A 25588-nucleotide genomic window follows, 5' to 3' on the forward strand; every position below is an offset into this window, starting at 1 on the left:
AGTGGGTTGTTTCACTGTGTTCATCAGAATGAAAGCCTGGGGGACGAAGCGTCTCTCTGGCAGCTGGTTTTTCATCACAGAGCCAGTTTATTTACTAGTTTGAAACCTGAAAATATAACAGCAACACTTTCCCCTGTAGGTCTGCGAGAGACGTCCTGAGAGTTACGTCTGACTTGTTGGAAATTACTAAGCACATTTGCAGGAAATTAGCTGGAAAATTAGCAGTGGTGGGATTTTGAAAGGTTTTCAGGGGAAACAATGGAAGCAGCAAACTTTCAGCTCATCTTCTCAGGCTGCAGACATCTGTCTGCTTCAGCTTCTGTTTGATGAAATATTCAAACTTATGTTGAATTTCATGAAGGCTCATCTGATCAGCTGTTTCTATTGGATGCTCTGATGCATACTGACTCAGCAAGTAGTTTTCGCTCACCTGATCCATCACAGGTACACAGCAAAAACTAACACTGGAGAGTGTCTATATGGGTCCACACCTCTGAGTGTTAAATACAACACTGTTGAGTGTTAAATTAACACTTTTGACAGTGTTATATGTTTAAAAGTAACCTAGTCAGTTTTGAAGATTAACAAAGACTAACACTGAGCAGTGCTGATTTTCTAACACTGGAAAATAACTCAAAATGTTAGAAATATTCCAGCGCCTGTGGCACGTGTGTGTGTGTGTGTGTGTGTATATATGTGTGTATATATATATATATATATATATATATATATATGAACGTCTACAGGAGGTGGAAGAAAGATCTCTGTGAGATTCTGAGTGTCCCCTCCTCTCCATTTCTATCCAGGTGAAGGCAGGAATCCCACCAGGAGAAACAGGAGAGGATGAGCGCAAGCGTCCAAAGTTTCTGCTCAGAACGGTTCATCTGCTCAGAACGGTTCACCTGCTGAGTCCTTGACTCACCTAGAGTGTCTTTATTGGCCGAAACCTGCAAAGAAACCAGAAACTCACCTGGTCAGCTCAGACAGGTACCACACGAGATGAAAGCTTGAGTGCAGAACAAACTGCATGTCTGTCACGTCTGAAATGTTACGACTCAAACATCAGAGCTCTAAACTCTGACCGGTGTCATCGATCCATCCCTTCACATTCACTCTGCGCACAGCGGGGACGAGTTTAACGACTGTCGTCTCAGATGTTAAGAAAAGGAGAGTTTGGATCTACTGCACTCAGTCGAGTCTTTCTAGTTTCAGGGATGAAGCTCTTCGTCTCTCCAGTTTCCTGACCTCACAGTATCATTCTTTTAACTCAGTCATTAACTTACAAACACAGAGACATCAGAAAGCTGCAAACCCACAACACACACAACCCCTAAGAACATCAAATCATTCTGAGCTTCATTTTTCTAACAAGGACTATTTGGGTATCAGTGACCTCTCAATGTGCATAAATATGTTTTTGGCTTTGTTCTCTTTCCTGAGCAGGTGATAAGAGACCATCTTCAGTTACAAACTGCTTAAATGGAACATTTAAAGACCAAACTCTCACTTTCCAACTCAACATATGAATAGATCAGAATGAGCAGGAAGCTGAAATGAAAGGATAGACGTGTGTTCATTAAATGAAAGCGATCACTTTTCAGAGCTTCTGTGGCTGCACAGGAAACACACACACATTAACCTACCTTACTGTTTTCACAGGTGTGTTATGTAGAATTGATTGTTTTAAGGTCTGAGGTCGTCCCAGATGAAATGACCTTTTTTCAAAAAGCAAAACAAAACAACTAATTTCTGTTTAATTCACTGTCTGAAACCACAACCGTTCACACAGGAAGTCCCGCCCACAGTCACCTGATTCAGAGCAGCTTTGACCTTTAAACAAAGACATTGAAGAGAAAACAAAACAAAAACAGGTGAAAAAAAAGCTGTTTTACACTTGGAACAAAGCAGTAACTTATATGACAGATACACAGATACTCTGATTCAGGTTTCTTTAATGCTTCTCTGACTGAAACAATCAGCATCCTTTCATTTCTGTCTCAGTTATCAAAGACCAGATGTGAATGCCGGCCTTCATCTACATAATTATTAATAACAAAATGGTTCTTCTCCATCCTCCGCTCTGATAATATTGCGGATGAAGATGTCACCGAAGCTTCTGACAACTCCCACATATTCACAGATCATTGTTTTAGACGAGACATTTATCACAAAGACCAGACTGAATCAGTGTTTATTTCATTTTCAGAACACAAACACAAAGCAGTTTAAATCATGAACATGCTTTTTGCTTAAATCAAATGTAGGTTTAACAGCTCCATGCATGAGAAAATCTCTGCATACCTGCTGCATAACATTAAGTCGTAATGGCTGAAAATGAGCTGACATTCATGAATACAGTGAATTATTATTACCATAAGATGTGAGATATGCTACACAGTAAGCTAAAACAGTTTCATTAGTCAGGAGGTGGTCTGTGCAGATACAGAGTTGGTGAAAAACTGCCTAGCTATCCTCAGAAATAAACCTAAAAAAAAAAAGAAAGAAAGAAATGAATGTGAAACCTCTCAGCTCTTCTCAGAGGCGGCGTTCACCTCCATCTCCCACTTCTCCAGGAGGTCCTGCAGGTTCAAATTGAAAACATCGATGCCCTTTTGGGAAAGGTGTACACCATCGACCCGGTAAAGACCTGTGTTTGCGCCACAGCGGATGTTATCGTGGGTCAGAGAGGTGCCACCCAACTCTGAGATGATATTTTGGATCCGGCGATTTACCGTAGTGCGGACCAAATCGACCTCGTGGCTGTCCACTGAGTGGCGCCACACCCTTCGAGGGAGGATATTGGACCACACAAGGACGCACTGTGGGAAGATGCTCCTCATAGACGTCAAGTCCTTCTTGACGGAGGCTAGCAGGTCTGTGGGGCTGTCGGTGCTCAGGTCATTCCCCCCCAGGTGCAGGATAAGGACATCTGGGTTGGGCCAGGTGACCTTCAGCTGGTGGAGCTGCGGCAGCAGCTGAGACCATGTCATGCCCTGGGTGCCCTTCCACCAGACGGTCACCTTGCCAGGGTCCATGCCCAGCTGCATACCTACCTCCGGAGACTTGGCACGTGACTCGGCCCAATACACCAGTGAATGACCGACGATCCAAACGTTCCTGGGCTCACTGCTGACTTGTTTACCTGGAAATTTCAACAGGATATACTTGTAAGTGCCAGAGCCTTATGGAACATCTTCACAAGCTGAACCCACATCACATTTAGCATCAAATCCCAAAGCTAAGACTACTCCATCTTCAAGCTGGTTTCACAAAGTTCTTTTAGACCAAAGCATCAGGTCAACTTTAATTAGCGCAAAATTATAATTTTAAAACGTCCAGAAGAGATTTGCAGTGCTTGGACACTTGTGACGGGTGACAGCTGAATTAAAGGTCCATCGACCTTTGTGAAACAAGCAACCTTAATAGAGGTGACATCACATAGGATTATCTGTGCAATATTCACCCTCTCAACTTCATTTGTAGATGAGGTTCCAGTTTGCTTCATTGTGCTTACTTGGTGCATTATTAAACCTTTTCTTTGTCGTATTTGCTGAAGCTTTCTAGCTCAATACATCAGTGACTATATAAATTACTGAAGTGATAATTACCATTTCAGGAAAGTTAAGTGTTAAGCCAAAAGAAAACCTACCATTTACAGGTTTGTGATAAATTAGTATCTACATCTTCAGACTCATGACTTTATTGATATGTTTATATTTTAAAAATGTACTTTTGACTATATTACAGCAATCAAAACTATCAGCCTGATTAATCAAGAGACCAAAATGATTACCTACCTTCGCCATCAAGACATTAAATAAATCTGCTGTGTTTTTATTTTAAACCTCTTTAAAATCTAATGTATGCAAAGCTGTTTGCGACCGTTGCTGTAGCAGCTTTTATATCCCTAGCTAATAACTCAGTCCCAAATAACATCTCATTTCTTAAACATTTCATTTTTACAGATAATACTGATGCACAAAGAACACTATCAGCTTCATTCTAAGGCCGTTTTACTCCGAGGTTGCTTCAGAGACCAATATTTCATGTGGGGAAAGGAAATGGAGCTTAAGCTCAAAAAAGCCCAACGAGGGCAGACAAATGGGAATGTGGAACCCCAACTACACTCGCTTGACTGTCATTGGGGGTTACGGCCAGTGTTTCAGGGCTTATAGCACAGTCGAGTCATAGCCAGGTAACCGAAACAATATCTGGGAGAAAAATTCTCTTTCCATAAACTTTTTATCATTTACAATCCAACCACCAATGGTGACACGTTTAAACAAAGCTGAAATCTCTATTGGAGATCACATTTCAGCCAGTATGAAGTTCTTCTTCTCTCCACGTGGAACACTAATGGCTGAATCTGCAGGCAGTGTCCAAGGCTTCAAAATGGCCTTAAAGTGGTCCATTTTTTTTGTATGATCGGGGCACGCATTTACATCTGATCATTACTACTGAAACTATTGGTGGATATTTAACAGCTTGACTAGAGTGTGGGATTTAGTCATTGAGAGTACCTTAAAACTACAAAGATGAAGTTAGTGAGGGGGTGGATCCAAAGAAAGAGTCATTTAAGTGTGGGTCATATCTTTAGAAAGTGCAAGGCGTAGGCCTATCTAGTATAACCCTCTGTTCACATTATGCCCTGTTGTTAGATTATTTGAGAGATTTTCTCCATTTCCATTTCCCAATTCCATATTGGACCTCATTATTTCACTGACATCTAAACCAAACTGGTCTAAACTGGAAGTCCAACCTGTGAAACCTCACAGGTCTGCAACGTGAATAGAAGTTACCTGAGCACATGTTTAAAGGCAGAGATGAGACCTGTTGTGTGTGGAGTCACACTGGATGTAAATGCGTCAAAGTGTGAGCTGTGACAGACGACCTACTGCCGTTTGGAAGATGGAAGTCCAAAGGTTTGAAGTTCAACCACTTCCTGTGACACGGCCATGTTTGTGGCACAGAAAATAAATACAGAACCCAAAAGGTGCGGATAAAGATATCTATACGACCATCAGGCAGGATTATCAGCAGTGCGTCAGTCCCAGCTTCAAAAGGAGTTCTCTGTTAGCTTTCTGAGCTAACATTGGTATTACCGGTAAGACAAGCAAGAAAAGTAAAACGTCCCTATCATATAACAAAAGCTGGATGGCTTAAAATATTGGTTTTACAACTCTTGAAATCTAATTTTACATTCAAACATAAGAGTATCAGATTGTGCTACATGATACTGATGCTCTACCAAAGAAACGGTGATCTCTAGCTGAGACTAGTGTCACAGACCAACAGGTACAATCCCAACCATGTAATCAAGTTAAACAACCCCCCTCCCAAAAAAAAACCCAAAACAAAAACTTTGCACATTTTATATAAAGGATGATTTAAATTGATCTCTTAAATTGAAACACAATGCTATGCTGCCTTAAACAAGTTTTAAAAGTATTCTATGATCAGAAGCAATATTTGTACTGAGGGCAGTGGACCCATTCTGCTACTCCATATCGGAATATATAACTGATGTTCTTATTAAATGTGACTAACTTTCACATAATGTTATAAGTCTAACTAAAAGTCATCCAAAAACTCTGACTGAACCATCACTTTATGTTTTGTCTTCTTTCAAGAGACAGCCAATCAGGAGAAAGTGGCTTTTATATAAGGTGGCCTTCAAGAGGCAGGAGCTCTTCAGGCGAGTATAAAGACTTAGTCACAGGATACAAATACAGAGCTGGAAATTAGCAGAATAGGTCCACTTCAAGCTAATGACACCTGCGTAATGAAGCCTATGGTAACAAGATGGGTAATCTAATGAGATTAATATGGACGTTATATACCTGGAGTAAATTTTCCAAATGAAACAGGACAAATTTATCTGGACACAATGCTCTTCATCATACTTGCTACTCTTTTGTGACATTCAAAGAAGCCTATAAAACACAAAATCTTGTATCTAAGATTGAAATCAAGCAGATGTGAAATAATGTAGTTAGCAGTCCAAACAAGTCTACTCTGGAACAAAAGTCACATCCTTAATGAGTAACCTCTCTTATCTCTCATTAGGTACCAAATTAGTTCTAAAATATTAGATAACCAAACATTTTTACCTGCGGTGGAATTAAACAACCTTCTCAAGGAAGCTTTCCTGATTCACGAGCTCTTCCAGTTAAGTATTAAACCTGGCTGGATAAAAATAACTATTCCCGAGTTCCTTTTACTGTAAATGAATAAGGAAGGCTTTACTTGTTGGTGCCCGGATTACGAGTAGTCTCCTGGATCTTCTTCTGCACACTTTTCAGTTCGATGCAAATGGAAATGAGCAAACTTGACTTACCCTGAGTATTTCATTAGGACTGGACTCAAGAACTTCAAATCAAACACAAAAAAATCTTGTGCAAACAATTATGTAAAAACTAAAGACTAAATGCCTAGAAAAGTGGACTTGTTAGCAATAATCAACCAAATTATAATTACCGCTTAAAACAATCAGAAAAGAAGCTGTTTCAAGATGGAACAAACGCTCATTAAAAGATGGCAAAGCATTCGTGACCGCGAGACATTTTGGCTTAAGAGAGCAGAGTTCATAAGAACCTGTAGCTTAGCATTTCCAATATACTTCCGATGCGAAAATGGACACAGTCTGAGATCTGCTGTATTTAAGGTACTGTCATCGTTAATGAGCTACAGCTGACATAGTTTCTAACACTATCTGCAGGAAACATTTTCTCACTTCAGTCAAATGTCCGTTTTGACATCCTTAAGCTCGGACAGTATATATCAGTAACATGCATAGATGGCTGATATATACCTAACATTAGCTGTATAACGGCTAACTACACACAAAATGACAGCTCTAGACAACTTCTTAGCATTGCATGCATTTGGGCAGACGGGGCTCAGAGTACGGGGCTGGACTACTTCATTCGACGCTAATTCATGTACGCCCAACTTATTCCTGTACTGACGCTCCCTCATTATGATACAACCCTAGATCTTGGATCTAGGCAGTTCTGATAAGACTGAGACCTCGACTACTTAACCTTGAATTTTAGACTAAATAAAGAAAAGAATAGTAGCTACCCAAGATTTTGATAAGACAGAGCAACCAAATATAGATAGGAATGAGTCAATCTATGAATTTTGGGATGGTCTTTATCATGGTCTTCCTCCTGGTGAGCTGAATCAACATACTGAGTTTATTAAATGAAAGCAGGTATCAGGAAAAACATAAAACCATTCAAAGCTTAGAAATGGGATATTATACTAGCTGTTCAGTGTTTACACTCAGTGGTCACAATTTCAGTACACCTCTCAGTATTTGGTACTGTGTTGAGGCTGAGAGGCCCGATACAGGATCTACTGGCTGTTTGGGGCTCAAATCAGGATTTGCCTTCGCTGTCTCCTGGAATTCCCTCTTTGGATTGGAGATGTGATCCTTCATCCAAAATTATTATAGACCTTTATTTTAGGACGACCCAGAGGTAAAACCAGCATACAAGCAGTCAGCAAATACCATTTAGCAAAAGAATATACTGTCCACAAGGTACCTGTGGACAGCTACAGGTACCTTGGTGTTCATCTGAACAACAGACTGGACTGGACTCATAACTCAGACGCCCTCTACAGGAAAGGGCAGAGCAGGCTGTACCTGCTGCGGAGACTCAGGTCGTTTGGGGTGGAGGGCCCACTCCTGAAGAAATTCTATGACTCTGTTGTGGCTTCTGCTATCTTTTATGGCGTGGTCTGCTGGGGCGGCAGCATCTCTGCTGGGGACAGGAAGAGACTGAACAGGGTGATCCAAAGGGCCAGCTCTGTTCTAGGATGCCCTCTGGACCCAGTGGAGGTGGTGAGTGACAGGAGAACGGCGGCTAAGCTGTCATCCCTGATGGACAACATCTCCCACCCCATGCAGCAGACTGTGACAGCACTGAGCAGCTCCTTCAGTGGGAGACTGCGGCACCCACGGTGTGGGACGGAGAGATTTCACAGGTCTTTCCTCCCCACTGCTGTCAGACTCCATAATAAAGACTTTAACTGATCAAGCACACACATCCATACATGTGCAATAATACTAAGTGCAATAATCCTTTCTGTCATCGTTGTATTTTTACTCAGTTGTATATAGCATTTGTATTTGTATTCTATTTTTATCTTATTGTATATTTATTTTATTTTATTCTACTGTATATAGTATTTTATTTTATTCTATTCTGTACAGTTGTGTACTGTATTTATTCTTATTGTATTCTAATTTTTGCCTCATAACTTTTGCACTGTCCACTTCCTGCTGTGACAAAACAAATTTCCCACGTGTGGGACTAATAAAGGTTATCTTATCTTATCTTATACCTTCTGAATTACATGTACCGTATTTTCACGACCATAAGGCGCACTTAAAAGTCTTAGATTTTCTTCAAAAAGTACGGCGCGCCCTATAGCGCAGTGCGCCCTGTGTGTTGTAAGGAGGACGTAGTAGAGAACACCATGAGAACGCTAAAGGGTGAAGTGTGGGCGTTGATCGTATATACCGGACAATCGCACATACCTGTATACAAGGACAGGTATGTGCATTATGTGGAACATCGTTGTTTTAACAACCCTGAAAATGGCAAAGAGACACGCTTACGAAGCACAGTTTAAACTGAAGGCCATCAGCTACGCGGAGGAACATGGAAATCGAGCAGCGGCGAGAGAATTTAAGATTAACGAATTGATGGTTCGAGCAAAGAGCGAGCGGGAGAAGCGTTTCGACGGTCACCATTCGGCTAAAAGCAGTTTCACTAGCTGAAGAGATGAACATTGAACATTTCCAAGGAGGTCCGTCTTGGTGCTTTCGTTTTATGAAACGGTGCCATTTTTCCATCCGGACCAGGACTACGGTAGCGCAGCAACTTCCAGCGGATTATAAGGAAAAGCTGGCCATCTTCCGCTCCTACTGCAGCAAACACGTCGGCGACAAAACCATCCAGCCCAGCCACATCACAAACATGGACGAGGTCCCGCTCACTTTTGACATCCCGGTGAGTCACACTGTGGAGAAGAAGGGGACCAGCACGGTAGCGATACGCACAACGGGGCACGAAAAGTCTTCTTTTACTGTTGTGCTTGGCTGCCATGCTAATGGACAGAAACTGCCGCCTATGGTGATTTTTAAGCGAAAGACTTTGCCTAAAGAGAAGTTTCCAGCAGAAATCATCATTAAGGCAAATGAAAAGGGCTGGATGGATGAGGAAATGATGAAAGAGTGGCTGAGGGAGGTGTATGTAAGGAGACCAGGTGGTTTTTCCACGCATCACCATCGCTCTTAATCTGTGACTCTATGCGTGCCCATCTCACAGACGATGTGAAAAAACTAGTGAAACAAATGAACTGTGAGCTTGCTGTCATTCTGGAGGCCTGACAAAGGAACTCCAGCCGCTGGACATCGGTGTGAACCGCCCGTTCAAAGTAAGGCTGCGAGCGGCCTGGGAGCGATGGATGACCGATGGAGACCACAGTTTCACCAAGAGTGGAAGGCAGCGCCGGGCGAGTTACGCCACAATTTGCCAATGGATTGTAGATGCTTGGGCTAACATGTCTGCTGGCACTGTTGTTCGAGCTTTCGCAAAAGCCGGCATCATTTCTGAGGAGCCGCACGGCACGGAAAGTGACTCTGACAGTGAAGAAAGTGAACCTGGCATGTTTGATGGAGATTTAGCGCAGCTGTTCAGACACAGAGGATGAGGACTTCGATGGGTTTGATTGATGATAAAAATGTGAGTACCAAACTTTGTTTTGCTCCTGCTTTATTTTTAAATATGCACACTTGTATGCTTGTGTGTTGTTGATGATGACGATTACTGGTAATAAAAATGTGAGTAAGGTACCGAACTCAGGTTTGCTCCCGCTTTATTTTTAAATACGCATACGGTACTTGTATGCGCCCTATGATCCAGTGCGCCTTATGTGTGTGTTAAATACAGTAATGGCACACATAACTGAGACTGCGCCTTTTAGTACAGTGCGTCTTATGGTCGTGAAAATACGGTAGGTATGAATGACCACTGAGTGCAAGTAAATCTAAGCTGAATATGGTGCTAGCTTTCCAAAACATGATCACTCTGCCTACCTGTCTAGTTATCAATGTGGGTTGATGCTAAAAACTGTCAGGTTCTGGACTGGTACTGAATGTTTGGTCATACAGTGTAATTACACTCAAAACAAAGTCTATATTCCAATGGAAGAGACCAAACGCATTATTTTGCGGAATTCAGATCGCAGCTGGTGGCTTCTCTCGATCATTGGATGAACCACCAGACTCAGTAAACGGGAGCAGAAGAACACACAATTGTGTGTGTGTGTGTGTGTGTGTGTGTGTGTGTGTGTGTGTGTGTATATATATATATATATATATATATATATATATATATATATATATATATATATATATATATATATATATATATATATATATATATATATATATATATATATATATATGCATGCATACACACACATATATCTGACTCTACTGTGTAGGAATCTATAAGATGGCAGGGCCACCTAGGTGAAGAGACGTGACTGTATCTTAGCAATAGATAGGTCTCTCTCCAATAGGGCGTACCTGGCTAGCAAGGCTTGGGTAGTTACATGTTTTCAATTTCAGAGAAAGCAAAGCAATACTTCCTTGATGTTATCTTCTGAATGTTTTACCACGTGGCTGGGCTTCTCACTAAAACCTGCTTTTGTTTTTTTGTTTTTTGAATACTCAAAGTACCTGTCAAGTGAAATAAAAAGAAACCATGAAAATAATATACATTGTATTCAGTGGAAAATATATTTGTCATTCAAATACCTGCAAGTGAAAGGTTTCTAGTTAGGATGAAATATCTTATTTTAAAAACAGAGGTTCTGATACCTGACGAGATCAGCAAGCCATCCTTACTGGTCTCCCCTTGCTTCTTACGGGCTAGCATCTCCTTGAACTCCTGTTCTCTCTTTTCCAAAAGTCTCTGGTTGTACAAATCCAGCTGCAACATAAATATAAATACCTTCTGTCAAGACTTCCACCATGATGCAGTTGATCTTATCGTTCTTTTAACATTTCCTGGGTTTCTAACTCTCAAGTGCACAAGTTATCTGGAAACATACGATCTAAGGAAAGAACCAATCCAAAAAACAGACGTTCTGCAGTACATTTATTTTATCTCTCGTGCAGTAAAATATCTGATAGTCTAGTAGTGCCGAACCCTACCTTCTCCTTCTGCTTGAGCTTTATGTCATCTTCTGTCTCTACTAATGGGGGCTCTGTGGGTAAACTGAACTGGACAGATTTGACTGGTTTGGCTGGTGACTGAACAGCTAGAGATTTCACGGTCTCAATGACCTTCAGGCATCTCGCCACTGTTGTAGAGATAGCAGAGTGGTCAGTGCTTACAGGACTTGAAGATGTCAGTGTTGGTGATGGTGGTAGTACCACAGTAGTGATTAAAGGTTGCGTAGGACTGGTGGTCCCAAGGGGAGGTGCTTTGTCTGGCACTTCAATAAAAGGCAAGACTGATTGATTGGAGGGTGGAGAGAAAGGAGGCTGTCCAGGATGACGTCGTGGTGGAGGTCCAGGAGGCGGTCCCGGAGGAGGCTGTCCTGGCCGCCGTGGAGGGGGTCCAGGTGGAGGTCCAGGAGGTTGTCCCAGTGTTTGGAATTGTGTACCAGCTGCAGGAGGAGTTTGAGTGACCATGCTGGATGTGGACGTCTGCGTTGGCAAAATCTCAGCGGTGACGCCAAGTGGCCAGTTGAATGGTGGTGTTGGATGTCGGTAGTGAGCAGGTGGAGGCCCAGAAGGGGGTTTTGGAGAAGGAGTGGTGGTGGCTGTGCTCCCCATCGTTTTGGTAAGACTCTGTAGCTGTTGTGCCTTCTTAAATGCTTCTAACTCTTGCTGGTCCAGGAAATCTTCATATTCAGACACGTTAGTTTTCTGTCTGCTGAGCGGCTCCAAACTGGAGGATCTGACAGGCGAGTGGGAATGGATGCGATCCGATTCCAGGGAACCGGTTCTGGTTGTCCGCAGTTCTTCCCGTGGAGCCGATGAAGTGTCTCTTTCCGTGGAAGATCTCGGGCTAAAGACTTTCTCCTGGGCTTGGCTGGCTAGTTTAGAGACCTCTCCTGTGCTCAGCTTCAAGCCAATAGTACGAAGTAGACTCTGGATCTTGTCATAGGGTTCTGTCTTTGGATCCTCATTTGTTTTCTCAACAGAGGAACGTTTAGGGCTCGGTGGTCTCTTTTGCCCTTCTTGGGCTAGACTAATGCTTGGTGGCTCTTGAGCCAGCCCCACAATTCGAGAGAAACCCTTACCATCCTGAAGAGCCCGCTCATGAGGCAGAAGGTCATCATTAACATGAACTGGTCCCAAATTCTTTTCAGCATCCACCTTTCGGTTAAGCATATCAAGGAAACGGTCCAGGGGTGGTTTCTCAGTTGGAGGAGACAAGCGTGACTTCTTCTCCTTTAGTTTGGGAGAAGGGCTTCTAGGAGGTGAGTCTATGGGCGAAGGGGGTCTGAATGAGGTCTGGCATGAGGATGTGGCAGCACTATGGGACAAAGGCGGGTGAGTCGAAGCTGTGTGAGCTTTGCCAGCGTGAGAAGGGGGCGAGAGGCCACGAGGTTCTGGAGAGTGGCTTCGTTTGGCTGGGGGATATGGATCGTAAGGTCGGTCCACATACGCCGGGTCATAGTAGCGATCATCGTAGGGTTCATCATAAACATCGTATCGATCAGTGTAGCGGCGGCTGGTAGATGGCGGGCCACCATAGGGAGATTCACTATAGAGGTGACTTTCATAAGAGCGGTCACTGTATGGACGGTCACCATACTGATCTGCGTATGGCCGAGTGGCATACGGGTCACTGTAGGACCTGTCTTGGTAAGCACTATATGGGCGGTCATAATAAACATCGTCGTAAGGAGGACGGTGGAGATATTCTGGTCCATCTGGTCGTTTCTTTAAGATGGAACGGACCGGTTTGTACTCGGCGAGGGGAACGGCGATCCTACCGTGGTCGTAGTCAATGCAGGTCCTCTGTCCAGGTTCCAGTCCTCTTGGGTCCACCAGCGACTTTTTGTAGGCGATCATTTCATTCAGCTCCTCCAGTTCCCGCTTCTTCCTCGCCAGCTCGTCATCCACAATTCCACCTCGCCTAGGAGGAGGGCTCAGTTCCCTCCTCCTCTTGTGATTTTCTTCATGGTCTCTGTTTGTTTTACTCCTTCTCTTGCTGGCCCGGTCTTTGCTCCTCTCCCTGCTTCGGCTCCTGCTGGAGCTCTTGCTCCGGCTGCGACTCCTGCTTCTGCTCTTGGAGCGGCTTCGGGTGCGCTTGTGTAATCTCTCTCGGCTTCGCCTCTGCCTGCTGCTCCGGTGTTCACGTTCGACGCTGGAGCTGCATCTCTTTTTGATACGTCCAAACTGGTCTCTGGAGGGACTTCTGCTCCGACTCCTGCTCTGACTCCTGCTGTATCTACGCCTTGTGGCGCTGTAATCCTTCTTGTTAGTCTTACTGTCCTGTGCTCTGAGATTTTTCACCACTGCCTTCAGCTTCTCTGCCTCTGGTTTTTCCTTCCTGAGGAAGTTACAGGGAGGTTGTTCTTAATAAGTTTTACAACTTTTCCAAGATACAAAAAGAAATATGGCATTTATTCAGAGCCAAACGTATTTATATGAAGAGTGGTAACATTTTGAATGTATAACTTACTCTTCGGTAGCTTTTGTCAGCTTGATGGTCATCTGCCAAAAAAGAGTTATGACAAATTCATTAGAATGATGACGATTTTGCATTCTTCGCAAAAGATTTCTTACAGTTTGAAGGAAAGTTTGGAAGACTCCATAAAAATGATGGCATAAATTACCAACAGAACTAATGAGAGTTTGCCCACCATGCACCTCCACACTGGACTAATGTAAACATAAATCAGGTCATCCTCACCTTTCCTTTGTTTGCACCGACACCACCAAGTTTCCTCACTGGGAGGAAAACGCTCTCTGTGTAACGTTTTATCCTAATGGCCTGGACTCCCCCGTCTGCTGTTTCATGCTTGAAAGAAATGACAAACATCATTTTAATCGGAAATGTCACCAGGCGCGTCCAAACGCGTGATTTCCTCACGTTTGAGCTTGAAGCGTTAAATCTAACACCAACATCAAGAGAAAAAACAGAGAGGTCTGCAGAGGAAAACTCCGAGACTGGACTAAACAGATGAAAACAAGATGTTCTTGAAGACGTTCCCCTCATTTCATTTTAAAAGTTCGGTTGCTACCAACCAGAAAGCCTCAGCACTTCCTGTCTTGTTTCTCTGCCAGCAGTTTGACGAGTTGTTCCGGAATATCATTTAGCTGCCTCTCAAGTGGATCCCTGATCCACTGGTTGGATAAACTCCACCTCCTCTGCAGCTAGTAGTCCTCGTTCTACTCGGCACACCACGGAGGCTTTCCAGGAAGAGCCTGGACCAGCTGGAGGCGGAGTCTGTCCGTGAGATGAGGGATTCACCGGAAAGGCAGCCAACTATTTTTCAGTAAGAGCAGTTTGTGTGCTTGTGTGACCTCCACAGATCACCTTGTGGTAGTTCCATTTAGAAATGTTTGGACCCTCCTCTGGAGTTTACCTGACATCCGGTAACCTTTCCCTCCACCCCGAGAACCCAGCAAGGGGACTCACCGGGACGATGCTAAACTCAACCTTCTCGTTCAACTCCAGCTTCTTCTTCTCGATCACCTCAGACATGTGGAAGAAGAGCTGGGGGTTCTGAGTGCACTTGATGAGCCCGGAGTCCTCCAAGAACTCGATCACGATGCCCTGGTTGGAAAAGCAGCAGAGACCTGGACTCAGACCCTAAGAACCAAACTGAGGCCTTGTTCTGTTTTTGACTCTGAGGCTGGGAGTAACCGGACGTCAAGTCTTACGTGCTGACGCTGTTCAGTAGATTCTTCAAAGGAGTCGTGGAGAATTTCCACGCAAGTCGCCCGCTCCTCTTTGGTCTCCCGATGGGTTGCGATGTTAAAGCGCACCTGTGCAGGCGAGACACAGTTCAGGATCAGGTTCAAAAGAAGCAAACGTTCTGTAGATGCTGAACTCTGAGACCTTATTTGCGTTTATTTTGCAAATAAACGCGGCTGGTCTGAAACATAGAAGAAGAAAGTCCAGCGTCCTCACCTTGTCACCATCGAGCATGGTGGCAGTGGTCAGGAGGTCTTTGGGGCCAAAGGTCAGCTGTTTCTGTTGGCCGTCGATGGTCATCACCAGCCGGCCCACCTCTACGTCCGATTTGGTTTTGACTTCAGCAACAGGAGGCTTTTCCTTCGTTACCTCCTCATATGTCTTCTCCTTCTTCAGCTCCAGTGTTACCTCCTGTCCTCCCTGCACCTCTCCCTTCTCTCCCTCCTCCATTTTCTCCACTTTTATTTGCACCTGAAAGAAAACAAACTGAGTGTTTTCTTTTCGTTTTTCAGGGAAATTGCCGTTTCCACAGAGCTTTTGAAGTTGTACCTGTCCAGCATCGGCAGCTCCTTGCTCCTCCTCAGTCGCCTCCTCTTTCTCCTCGAGCTCCTTCTTTATTGTCTTGGGAGGGTGTCTGGGAATTGATTTGAGGATGGTGCCTTCAAATCGCTCCTTGCTGATGTCGTCCAGCGTGTCGGGGTCTCTCATTGTGAAGCCGAGCGGCGTCCACTGCAGAATGTCAGGACAGCGAGCGTTCAGAAACAGTTCAGAGTTTTATATTTGTGGCTCGTGATGTTTTTGTGAAGATAAACGGACACAGTCAAAAAAAAAACAAAAACAAAAAACAGTTTAATGCACTTTTATGAAAAAATAAAATGACAATAAGAAGCTCTGATTGGCGAGTCATGACTCCCTGATTTCATTCAATAACCATTAGTGGCTTGAACGCTCAGGACCCGCCCACTTTGCAACGCTAATGATATTATTATTGAGCTGTTGGCGTGGGGCGCCCTCTGTTGGCTGTTGTGGGTTTCTTTGCTATAAAAGAGCTGCAAAATGTGACGTCGCAGCCTGAACTCAGCGCCTCTAACAACCCGAGCAACTCTTTCCTCACCTTGTCTTTGGCAGCTGCCAGTGCTGCAGCCACCTCCTCCTTCTTCTTCCGCTCCAGCTCCCTCTCACACTCCTCCTCCTCCTCTCTCTTCTTGCTCTTTTCCTCCTTCCTCTTCTTCCTTTCTTCCTCCTCTTTCTTCCTCTCCTCTTCATCCCGTTTCTTCTGCTCGTATAAGATCGGGTCCTCGATCTTCTTCGTCCTCCTCAGCCTGATGGCCCTTGTGTTCGATTTCACCTGTGGAGACAAAACGATGGATCAAACCCGCCCCCTCTCTGCAGCTCGCTCCCGTTTGGTTTGCGCACTCACCTGGATGGTCGTGAACTCCACCTCTTTCTGGACGTCGTCACCGTTGAACTCTGTATCGCTGAAGTTCTCGCAAACATCAAAGGGAAGCTCGCCGTGCTTCTCCGACTTTAGGATGCCGACCTCTGGCCCCAGCGAGGTGATGATGCCCTGAAAGACAGCGGCTCTTGAGAGACCAGAAGCAAAACGGAGGAGGCGGGTCATCAGTGTGCGTGCTGCGTTACCAGCTCTCGCTCCTCTTTGGTGTATTTGAAGGTGAACGGGACTTTGGGTTTGATGTTGGCCGCTCTCCTCTTCCTCGTCACTGTGTCGATCAGCAGGTTGATCAGCACGTGGTCGTTCTTCAGAAGCGTGACGCCGCAGTCTCGATCGTCGAAGGTCACGTTGGTCCTGACGGTGCCGATGTTGGCGTGGACCTGGCCCGGGTAACCAGGCATGCCGGACTGGAGGCATGGGAGAGGAGCTTATTAAATAAACATGTTAACGGCCTGGCTTAAAGTCTGCTTACTTCTCCTGTGTAACAACCGTTTCTCTAGCTCACCTGTTTAAATTGGATTAAGTCTTACAGTTTTGCATGATTAGGGGCGTGGCCTGTTTGACTGACAGGTGGATCCTTCACCTGAACTGGACATGTGGGGTGTGTTTGTGCTGTTGGAGCCGTTTTAATGAGGTCACTGTACTAAAAGACTGTCTGAGGGGGCGGAGCAAGAGTTTGGCTCCACAGTGAGATTCTGGGACTGTGATTGGATGTTGCCGAGTGCCGATTTGAAGATGTTAATAATTTTCATTTAACACTGTTTGAAGTCAATTAGTGACATCTGCTGGTCAATAATAATAAAACATTAGTTACCGTCTCGGTTTCCCGTTTGTCTCATCTCATTTTAAAACTGTTAAAGTTTGAGTTCAGGGTCACCTTGGGTTCGATGATAGTCTGGCTGACGATGCCCTCGTACAGCTCCGTGTCCAGCACCATGTTGGGTCCGATCTCCTGCTTGGTCCTGGTTCTGATTGGCTTGGTGAAGCAGTCTTTGCTGGTGTCGTTTTCTGTCTTATCCTCCTCGTCGCCGCCGGCGGTAGCAGTGGCGGTGCAAAGGGCCAGGAGGAGGGGCTCCTTCACCCGCTGGATCCTGACGGCTCGTTTTCCCGCTCTCAGCTGACAGTAAGAGCAGAGAAATGTTTGAAACAGTCCGGTCAATGGCGCCGACGGCCACTCTCAGCTAACGGCCTCACCTGGATGATGGTAAACTCCACCTCCTCGTTGATGTCCTCCTGCGTGAACTCGACGTCGCTGAAGTTCTCTTTGGTTTCAAAGGCGAGCTCCGTGTCGTCCTGCCTCTTGATGACGCCTTCTGTCTCCTTCAGGCTGACGATGACGCCCTGTCGCCCGCAGATGAGCGGAAAAAGTAAAACCATCAGACAGAGAAGCCGATTTGAGAACGTGAGCAATCAGATATTTCTCGTTTGAGGATAGACAGCGGAGAGGTTTCACCGCACGAGCACCGCCGGCAGGCGAGGATTGGCCTGACCTTCTCTCTGATCTCCTTGGTGTGGCTGAAGGTCGCCGGGATTTTGGGCTTGATGTTGGTGGCTCTGGTCTTCTCTGTGATGATGTCGGTCAGCAGGTTGATGAGCACCTGGTCGTTCTTCAGCAGCGTCACCGTGCTATCCTTCCTGTCGAAAGGCAGGTTCCTCCTCACGGGCCCGATGGTCACGTACACCTGACCTGGGTACTGACGCTCGCCGGGCTGCACGGCAACAGCACGTGGAAACGTGGAGGAGAGGAAGTAGAAACAGAGACATGAAAAAGCTTTAAAAAGGAGCTAAAACATTTAATCTCTTTGTTACAGTTTTCTGGTCTTACTGAATAAAACCTGAATAAACTAAACGCAGCTGAACCGAATAAACAAAAAACACAACAGAAATGTGAGAAATGAGAACATGAAGACAAACACACCAAACACAAACTGACAAAATTAACCACACAACTTATTACGACGCTTCTTTTCTCCTTTAGCTTTTTAATTTTGACAGATGAATAACTCAGAAAATTCAGACTGAATTTAAAAACAAATGAAGAGTTTCTTGTAAATCTAATGGTACTAAGGTGGCTACATGCACTGGTTTAATTTTCACTGATGCAGCAGATCTATTTTGAAAAGCAGGCTCAGTCCCTGCAGCTTTCAGTCATCTCAACTTTCAATAAGCATGAAAAGTCATTAAACTGGGACAGAAAATGACTGTAGAAGGATTTTTAAACACTTTCAATGTTGTTAAAGATGTTGACTGGCCGAGGATGTTATTTAAGGACCAGAGAAAGTCTTAGAGATGTTCAATAGTTTGATTGGCCAATCACAGACAAACTGAGGCCTGCGGCTTCCTTGGACACGCTCTCAATTTAACAGATACAGAATATTAAGAAATTATGTTAGTAAATTAAATAAATCCAACAAAAGACGTTATTACAAAAAAAGATTAAAAAGATCCTAACTGAGGTTTGGGCAGGAGAGCTAAATCAGTGCATCACTGTATACGTAGACACATCCTTCCTGACTACACCCGCTAATATCTGTGTGTTTATTTTAAGTTTGTACTCTAAGAAAAGGGATGGATCCACAGAAATAAATCATGCAGACAGAGCTGGTATGAATATAACTGAATGTCTTAAAATTAATGAGATAGAACCCATCAGGTGCTGATAACCTGAGGTCATTACAAACAGCAGCTGATGTGATAACGTCAGTCTGTCCTCTGGGTGGAATAACTTCTTACAGAGGAGCCAAAAGAGTTTCACTCGCTCTGAGTAGATGATAGAAGAACAGTCGATGAACACATCAGTGAACACTGTAGGACTGCGGCCTCACAGAGAACAGATGATCAGAGATGGTAAATGGTCTGTATTTGTATAGCTCTTTACTTAGTCCCTAAGGACCCCAAAGCACTTTGCACTACAACCAGTCATCCACCCATTCACACACTGGTGATGGCAGCTACATTGTAGCCACAGCCGCCCTGGGGCGCACTGACAGAGGCGAGGCTGCCGGACACTGGCGCCACCGGGCCCTCTGACCACCACCAGTAGGCCACGGGTGAAGTGTCTTGCCCAAGGACACAACGACCGAGACTGTCCGAGCCGGGACTCGAACCTTCCGATTACAAGACGAACTCCCAACTCTTGAGCCACGATCGCCCCAGATAGTCGTTAGAGCTGAGCGTTTGATTCAACTCGATCATGAAATCTTATTGGATACATTAAATTGTTATGGTTTTGAAAAGTCTGCTGTTGAATGAGTTAAGAGTTGTTTACTGCATCGTTTAATGCGAGTAACTCTGACACTTGTGGTGTTCCTCAGGGCCGTAGCCTGGGGCCACTTTTATTTTCTGTCTTTACAAACGATTTGCGTTTTGCTTTGGACAGCTCCACCTCTGCGCTACGAACCTCTGCTATTGAAGAAGCTAACAGGGATCTTAATAAACACATAATGAAGCTCACTGAGAGAAGGCCGAGGGTTTGCAGCAAAGCAAAGGGCAGCTAACTTTGAGGAATCTAAAACAAAACAGATTTATCAGTTTCTTCTTTGCTACATGAGTCCAAATAACCTGCTTCATACATCTGACGCTTCAGTGAGAATCTACAAAGTAGAAAGTTGTAAAAATAAAGAGAAACTATTCAATGAAGAGGTGTGTACAAACCTTGTATATATATCAAAAACATTTAACTGACTGTTAATTTCATGTATGTATCAAAATGTATTTAATGCTGAATTTGGCAGTTTGGGTCGATACAACTTTATTTATATGGCACATTTAAAACCGAAGCTACACCAAAGTGCTTCACAACAAGGTTAAAACATAAGATATAAGATAAAAGGCTATAAACAAGTAAATAAGAAATAAAACATTAGAGCACAGTTTAGAAGATAAAATTACTGGGTATTCATAAATATAAGGTGGGGGTATTTATACAGCGGAACATTAGTAGAAGATAAATAACATAAGGTTGATGTGCACTAACTGAAAACACTCGGTCAAACAGGTACGTTTTTAACTGAGATTTAAATGAATAGATGGAATCGGAGGTCTGTAATTTGCAAGGTCGTTATGATCAAGATTACTTTTTTTAGAACAGGCTGTACTACCGCATGTTTAAAGACTGTCGGGATGCAGCCGGAGGACAGTGATGAAATCATTAAGGATAGGACACTGGGCCCAATTACATCAAAACCATCCTTGACAAAGCGAGATGGGAGGATATCACGAACAGAGTCAGTATTTCTCAGTTGATCGCTTATACGCTTAAGAGTGGGATGTGACACCAGCTCAAACTGATGAAAAGTCGATGGGCATCCTGAGGTAGGGGCGGGGCTCCCCACTATGAGGTGTAAGGCTTTTAAAGATCTAATTTTATCTGTGAAGTAATTTAAAAATTGTTCACAGAGAGTTGGGGGAGCGCCCACGGCACTTTGGGACAAGGATTTACCACTGAATTAAAGATTTTAAATAACATTCGGGGGTTGTGAGTACTGGTAGCAATAATGTCTGATAGAAAAGCTGCTTTAGCCATTTTAGTGCCATTTTGAAATTCTGAGCAGCTCATATGTAGTATGTCAAAGGAAACTTGGAGCCTGTCTTTCTTCCATCCCCTCTCGGCTTGGTGGAAAGCACGACATAAGGCACGTGTAGGGTCATTTAGCCAAATTTGAGAGTGAGTTCTGGGACGTTTCACCTTAACAGGGGCAACGGCCTCAAGGATATGAGAGCATGTAGATATCAGAGAATTAGCATAATCACAGTCGTAAGAGATACAGAACAATTACAGATGCTGCAGAGTCAAAGGCCGCAGAGAAGTTAGCCACGGTATCGGGGTTGATTATATGCACCAGGCGTCGGGGCCGTCATAGTGTAGCTTTGATTTGCATAGGTCAACTTCAAACATAACTGGGAAATGGTCCGAAATCCCAGTATGTCAATGTTCTTAATACAAACATCCAGGCCACACGAAAGAAGGGGTAGGTTCATTTACCCACTGAAACAGGCTAAAAGTGTCAATAACAGCGAGAAAATCCTTGGCTAGCGGATCACCCTTGCAGCAGATATGAGTATTAAAATCACCAATAATAAGAGCACAGTCATAGCTTAAGAGGAGAGATCCTAAAAGATCAGCAAAGTCAGCAATAAAAGTCTTATTGTATTTCGGTGGTCGGTAGACCAAACATATTGTCGGGGGGGCAGCCAGCTCCAAAAGTTGAACTTCAAAACTGGGGTAGGTAGGGGAGGGCAGATGCCGCACTATATGTTTAATAACTGAGGCTAGACCTCCGCCTTTACCAGTGGGTCTGGGTGAACTAAAAAAGACAGTCAGGAGGGCGTAGCTCAGCGAAGGAGAGCGACTCCCCAGGACGAATCCAGGTCTCCGTCAGAAACAATGCGTCCAGCCCAGAGGTGAGGAAAAAGCTTTCAATAATGCAATAACTAAATGTATAAAACAAAGCAGCGCGGTTTCTCGAACTCACCTGAGGCTCCATGATTGGCTGACAGACAACGGCCTCGTAGATCTCAGGGTCCAGGTTCTCGGTCCCACCCGGCGCCACCTTCACGTCGGTCGCTATCGAGCTGTTCTGCTCAGAAACAGGAAGTGACAGAAGACCAGGTTTACAGAGAGAACTCATCCACGCCGCGCGAGTAACAGGCGGCGAGCCGGCGCCTCACCTTCTCCTTGCAGGCAGTGAAGTGAACTCTGACCCCGGCCGTCATGGCTTTAGGATTTCCAAAGAAGGCGTCGAAGCTGAAGTTGAACTTCTCCAGGTCTTCACGCATGATGTAACCGAACGTTGGCTGCAGGTCAAACACAGAAAAAGACGAAGATTCATACAGGTGAGCGGGTAAACAGGTGAGCGGGTAAACAGGTGAGCGGGTAAACAGGTGAGCGGGTAAACAGGTGAGCGGGTAAACAGGTGAGCGGGTAAACAGGTGAGGGTCAGACGGAATTCTCACCCCGATGAAGGAGATGATCCCTGTGGACCTGCCTGGAGGAGGCCTGCAGACAGAGAGCAGTTTAAACAGCAGCTACAGGAAGTGATGTCACATTTACAGCACAGGTGTTAAAGGGAGGGGGGGCACGGTGCCCGTGTCGGTACAGAGATCAAAGCTGCTGAAACGAGCCGACCTCCACACTGACGTGACTGAATCTGTGAATTCCACAAACACACCGCTCACTGCTCCCACGAGCCGGCGTTCCACGTGGGAACTTTCATTTCTAAACTGAAATGAAAGCTTCTGTGCTGCCTGCTGGTTCTACAGATGCCCCACAGGTGTCAGCATAAATAAATCATTTATTAAATAAACAAAGAGAATACATTTGATGTATTTGTGGGTAGTCTGAGCACCACCACGTGAGCAGGGTTAGTTCCGCTATACTGAGAGAAGACGGACGTCTCCACCACCGAGCTGGTCGCAGTCTGCTTTTGATTTTAGGTGAACTGTCCCTTTAAAGAGGAGTGCAGTACCTGTGTGAGTCACACAAACACAGCCGCCAGCTCACAGGCGGAGGCAGCTGTTCAGCAGCAGCTCCAATGCTCTAAGGTAAAATTAGAGTTTATGTGAATGCAGTCTGGTGGGAGTGATTTTTGCCAACTGTACTTACTTTTCAAATGTGCGTTTTCCCAGCAGCCCCAGAGCTTTACTGATTGTGCTGACCTCAGGTTTAGGTGTCGGGGCAGGAGTGGTGGGGGCGGTGGGAGCAGCAGCGGCGGTGGGGGCGGGCTCAGCAGCAGGCATTTTTTTGGCCACAGCCGGGTCCTCAGCGGGCTTTTTAGCCTCAGATGATGTTGACTCCGTAGCTGGAGCTGAAATCAGAGCTTTGATCTAACAAAGAAAAAAAAGAAACCAGCAGGAGTCTTTACTGAGCGCGTTCAGTAACAGCCTCAGACACATCCTGCACACTTTTACATTTTAGTGACATCTGAACATTTTCAAAGTGTTCTGCAGTTTGTGACATGCTCCGAGACAACGAGCCAGGAACACCTGGCGAAGGTTCAACAGCCATCGCTGTATCACCAACATCTGTCACACAGCTGCAGGTTAGAGCACGGCTCTGTCCTCGGGGATCAGGACTCACCCACTCGGGCTGGTCAGGTGGAGGGTTGGGCATGGGCTCTTCCACCACAGGCTGAAACCAGACAAACATTCACTTATTCTGACATAAACTGCGCTTTTATCACAGCTAACACACAATAATCAATAATCGGTGATCGATATCTGTGACTGAGGCAGTGTTTGTGTGGACTCTGCTGAGCTCTCACCTCTCCTGTCCAGCCGGGCGGAGGGTAGGCTGGTGGGTATCCAAAGGGAGGTATGCAGCTTGGGGGTACAAAGGCTGCGGGGTCCGGGGGAGGCATCCCAACCGTAGGCACAGGGGGAATCCCAGCTGGGACCACAGGGGGGGGCACAGGGGGAACCACAGGGGGGGCGACAGGGGGTATGGGTGCAGGAGGGATGGGCTCGGGGCCCCATGGTTCAGGGGGACCCTCCGGATCCCAGCCAGGATGACTCCATCCTGGCGGAGGGAGAGGCCGGTCGGGTCCCCTCCAGTCAGCCTCTGGGTGTAGGGGTCTCCAGTAATCAGCACGACGGTCCCAGTCCCAGTCCTCCGGTCCCCAGCCAGGGGGAGGAGGTCCCCGTGGATCCCAGTCAGGGGGTGGGGGTCCTCGGCCGTGCCAGTCTGGGAGTGGCGGTCCTCTTGGACCCCAGTCCGGAGGCAGCGGTCCCCTTGGATCCCAGTCCGGGGGCGGCGGTCCTCTGGGGCCCCATGCACCATGAGGAGGCGGCCCTCTCGGACCCCATCCTCTGGGCGGCGGAGGGCCTATCAGGTCCCAGTCATCGGGCGGCGGAGGCCATCCACCAGGCGGTGGAGGGCCCCAGCCCCCAGGAGGTGGAGGTCCCCAGCCAGGGGGACCCATGTCAGGCGGATGTCCGTGTTCACTGAAGGGTGTAGCGGGAGGTGGGCAAGGGTCTGCGGCAGCGCCGGAGCCCCGAGACGGCGAGGAGGCTAGGCTAAGCTAAGCTAAGTTAGTAGCGGGGTTAGCCGGCTAATCAACCAACACCGCCAAGCTCACCGGAGGGTCCCGCTGTTAGCGCTCCTTTTCAGGGTAAAAGCCGATCATCTGACGCGGCCGTGCGGAGAACTTTCTTCAGATATTTTCAGCGGAAAGTGAAACAATCACAGCCGAACTTCAGGCTTCCTCCGCTGCTCTGCGCTCCAACTGACCGCGGGACATTTTACCGCCCCCTACTGCCAGGAGGACGAAACTTCAACTACTGCTTCTGCTGCTGTCGGAAAAATCCCCGTTTGTCCTTCATGTATGTATCAATTTATAATTGATTAGAATAAGATCCCCTCCAAAGTATTCTTATTTATCAGATCCCAGAGCACCTTCTGCGATGATTTCTTCATGCAGACTTTGTGCTCCAAGCTGTTTTACCCTGCGAGGTTTCAGTCATGGCCTCATAAAATAAACAAATCAAACCAATATCCAACTTCCTTTTATCTGAAACATTTTTGAATAAATCAGAAAATTCAGACTGAATTTAAAAACAAATGAAGAGTTTCTTGTAAATCTAATGGTACTAAGGTGGCTACATGCACTGGTTTAATTTTCACTGATGCAGCAGATCTATTTTGAAAAGCAGGCTCAGTCCCTGCAGCTTTCAGTCATCTCAACTTTCAATGAGCATGAAAAGTCATTAAACTGGGACAGAAAATGACTGTAGAAGGATTTTTAAACACTTTCAATGTTGTTAAAGATGTTGACTGGCCGAGAATGTTATTTAAGGACCAGAGAAAGTCTTAGAGATGTTCAACAGTTTGATTGGCCAATCACAGACAAACTGAGGCCTGCGGCTCCTTGGACACGCTCTCAATTTAACAGATACAAAATATTAAGAAATTATGTTAGTAAATTAAATCTGAAACATTTTTGCAAGAGTGATTAAATAAGTAATGTATATTTAAAGTGTCTTTTAAAGGCATTAATAAAACACAGTCATATGACCACAATCAAGTAAAACAACAAACATGAACTCAGAAACCTTATTCAAATTCAAATTTTATTTGTCACACACACAACCATACACAGTATGACATGAGGTCACCTATGACCTGTCAAAGGTGTACCCTGCTTCTCGTCCTATGGTCGCTGGGATAGGTTCCAGT

General features: G+C 45.3%; 1 protein-coding gene across 1 annotated transcript; it reads right to left on the reverse strand.

Annotated features, from left to right (window-relative positions):
- Positions 1 to 1935: 1935 nt before the first annotated feature.
- On the reverse strand, positions 1936 to 24842 carry LOC146694871 (uncharacterized). Its single transcript, XM_085476843.1, has 21 exons — positions 23679 to 24842; positions 23495 to 23545; positions 23021 to 23241; positions 22372 to 22414; positions 22087 to 22212; positions 21891 to 21995; positions 17907 to 18125; positions 17611 to 17757; positions 17294 to 17533; positions 16605 to 16823; positions 16384 to 16530; positions 16078 to 16311; positions 15513 to 15692; positions 15180 to 15434; positions 14930 to 15034; positions 14685 to 14822; positions 13956 to 14063; positions 13725 to 13756; positions 11237 to 13592; positions 10901 to 11012; positions 1936 to 3142 (listed from the first exon to the last, which is right to left on the reverse strand). Exons 1-21 carry the CDS (start codon positions 24333 to 24335, stop codon positions 2526 to 2528), a joined length of 6312 nt encoding a protein of 2103 aa, XP_085332969.1. The 5' UTR covers positions 24336 to 24842; the 3' UTR covers positions 1936 to 2525.
- Positions 24843 to 25588: the final 746 nt, after the last annotated feature.

This window comes from Copadichromis virginalis, linkage group LG13 (genome assembly GCF_057382275.1).
Source record: "Copadichromis virginalis isolate Kocher_CV1m ecotype Utaka linkage group LG13, C_Virginalis_male_GT1.1, whole genome shotgun sequence".
NCBI lineage: Eukaryota > Metazoa > Chordata > Actinopteri > Cichliformes > Cichlidae > Copadichromis > Copadichromis virginalis.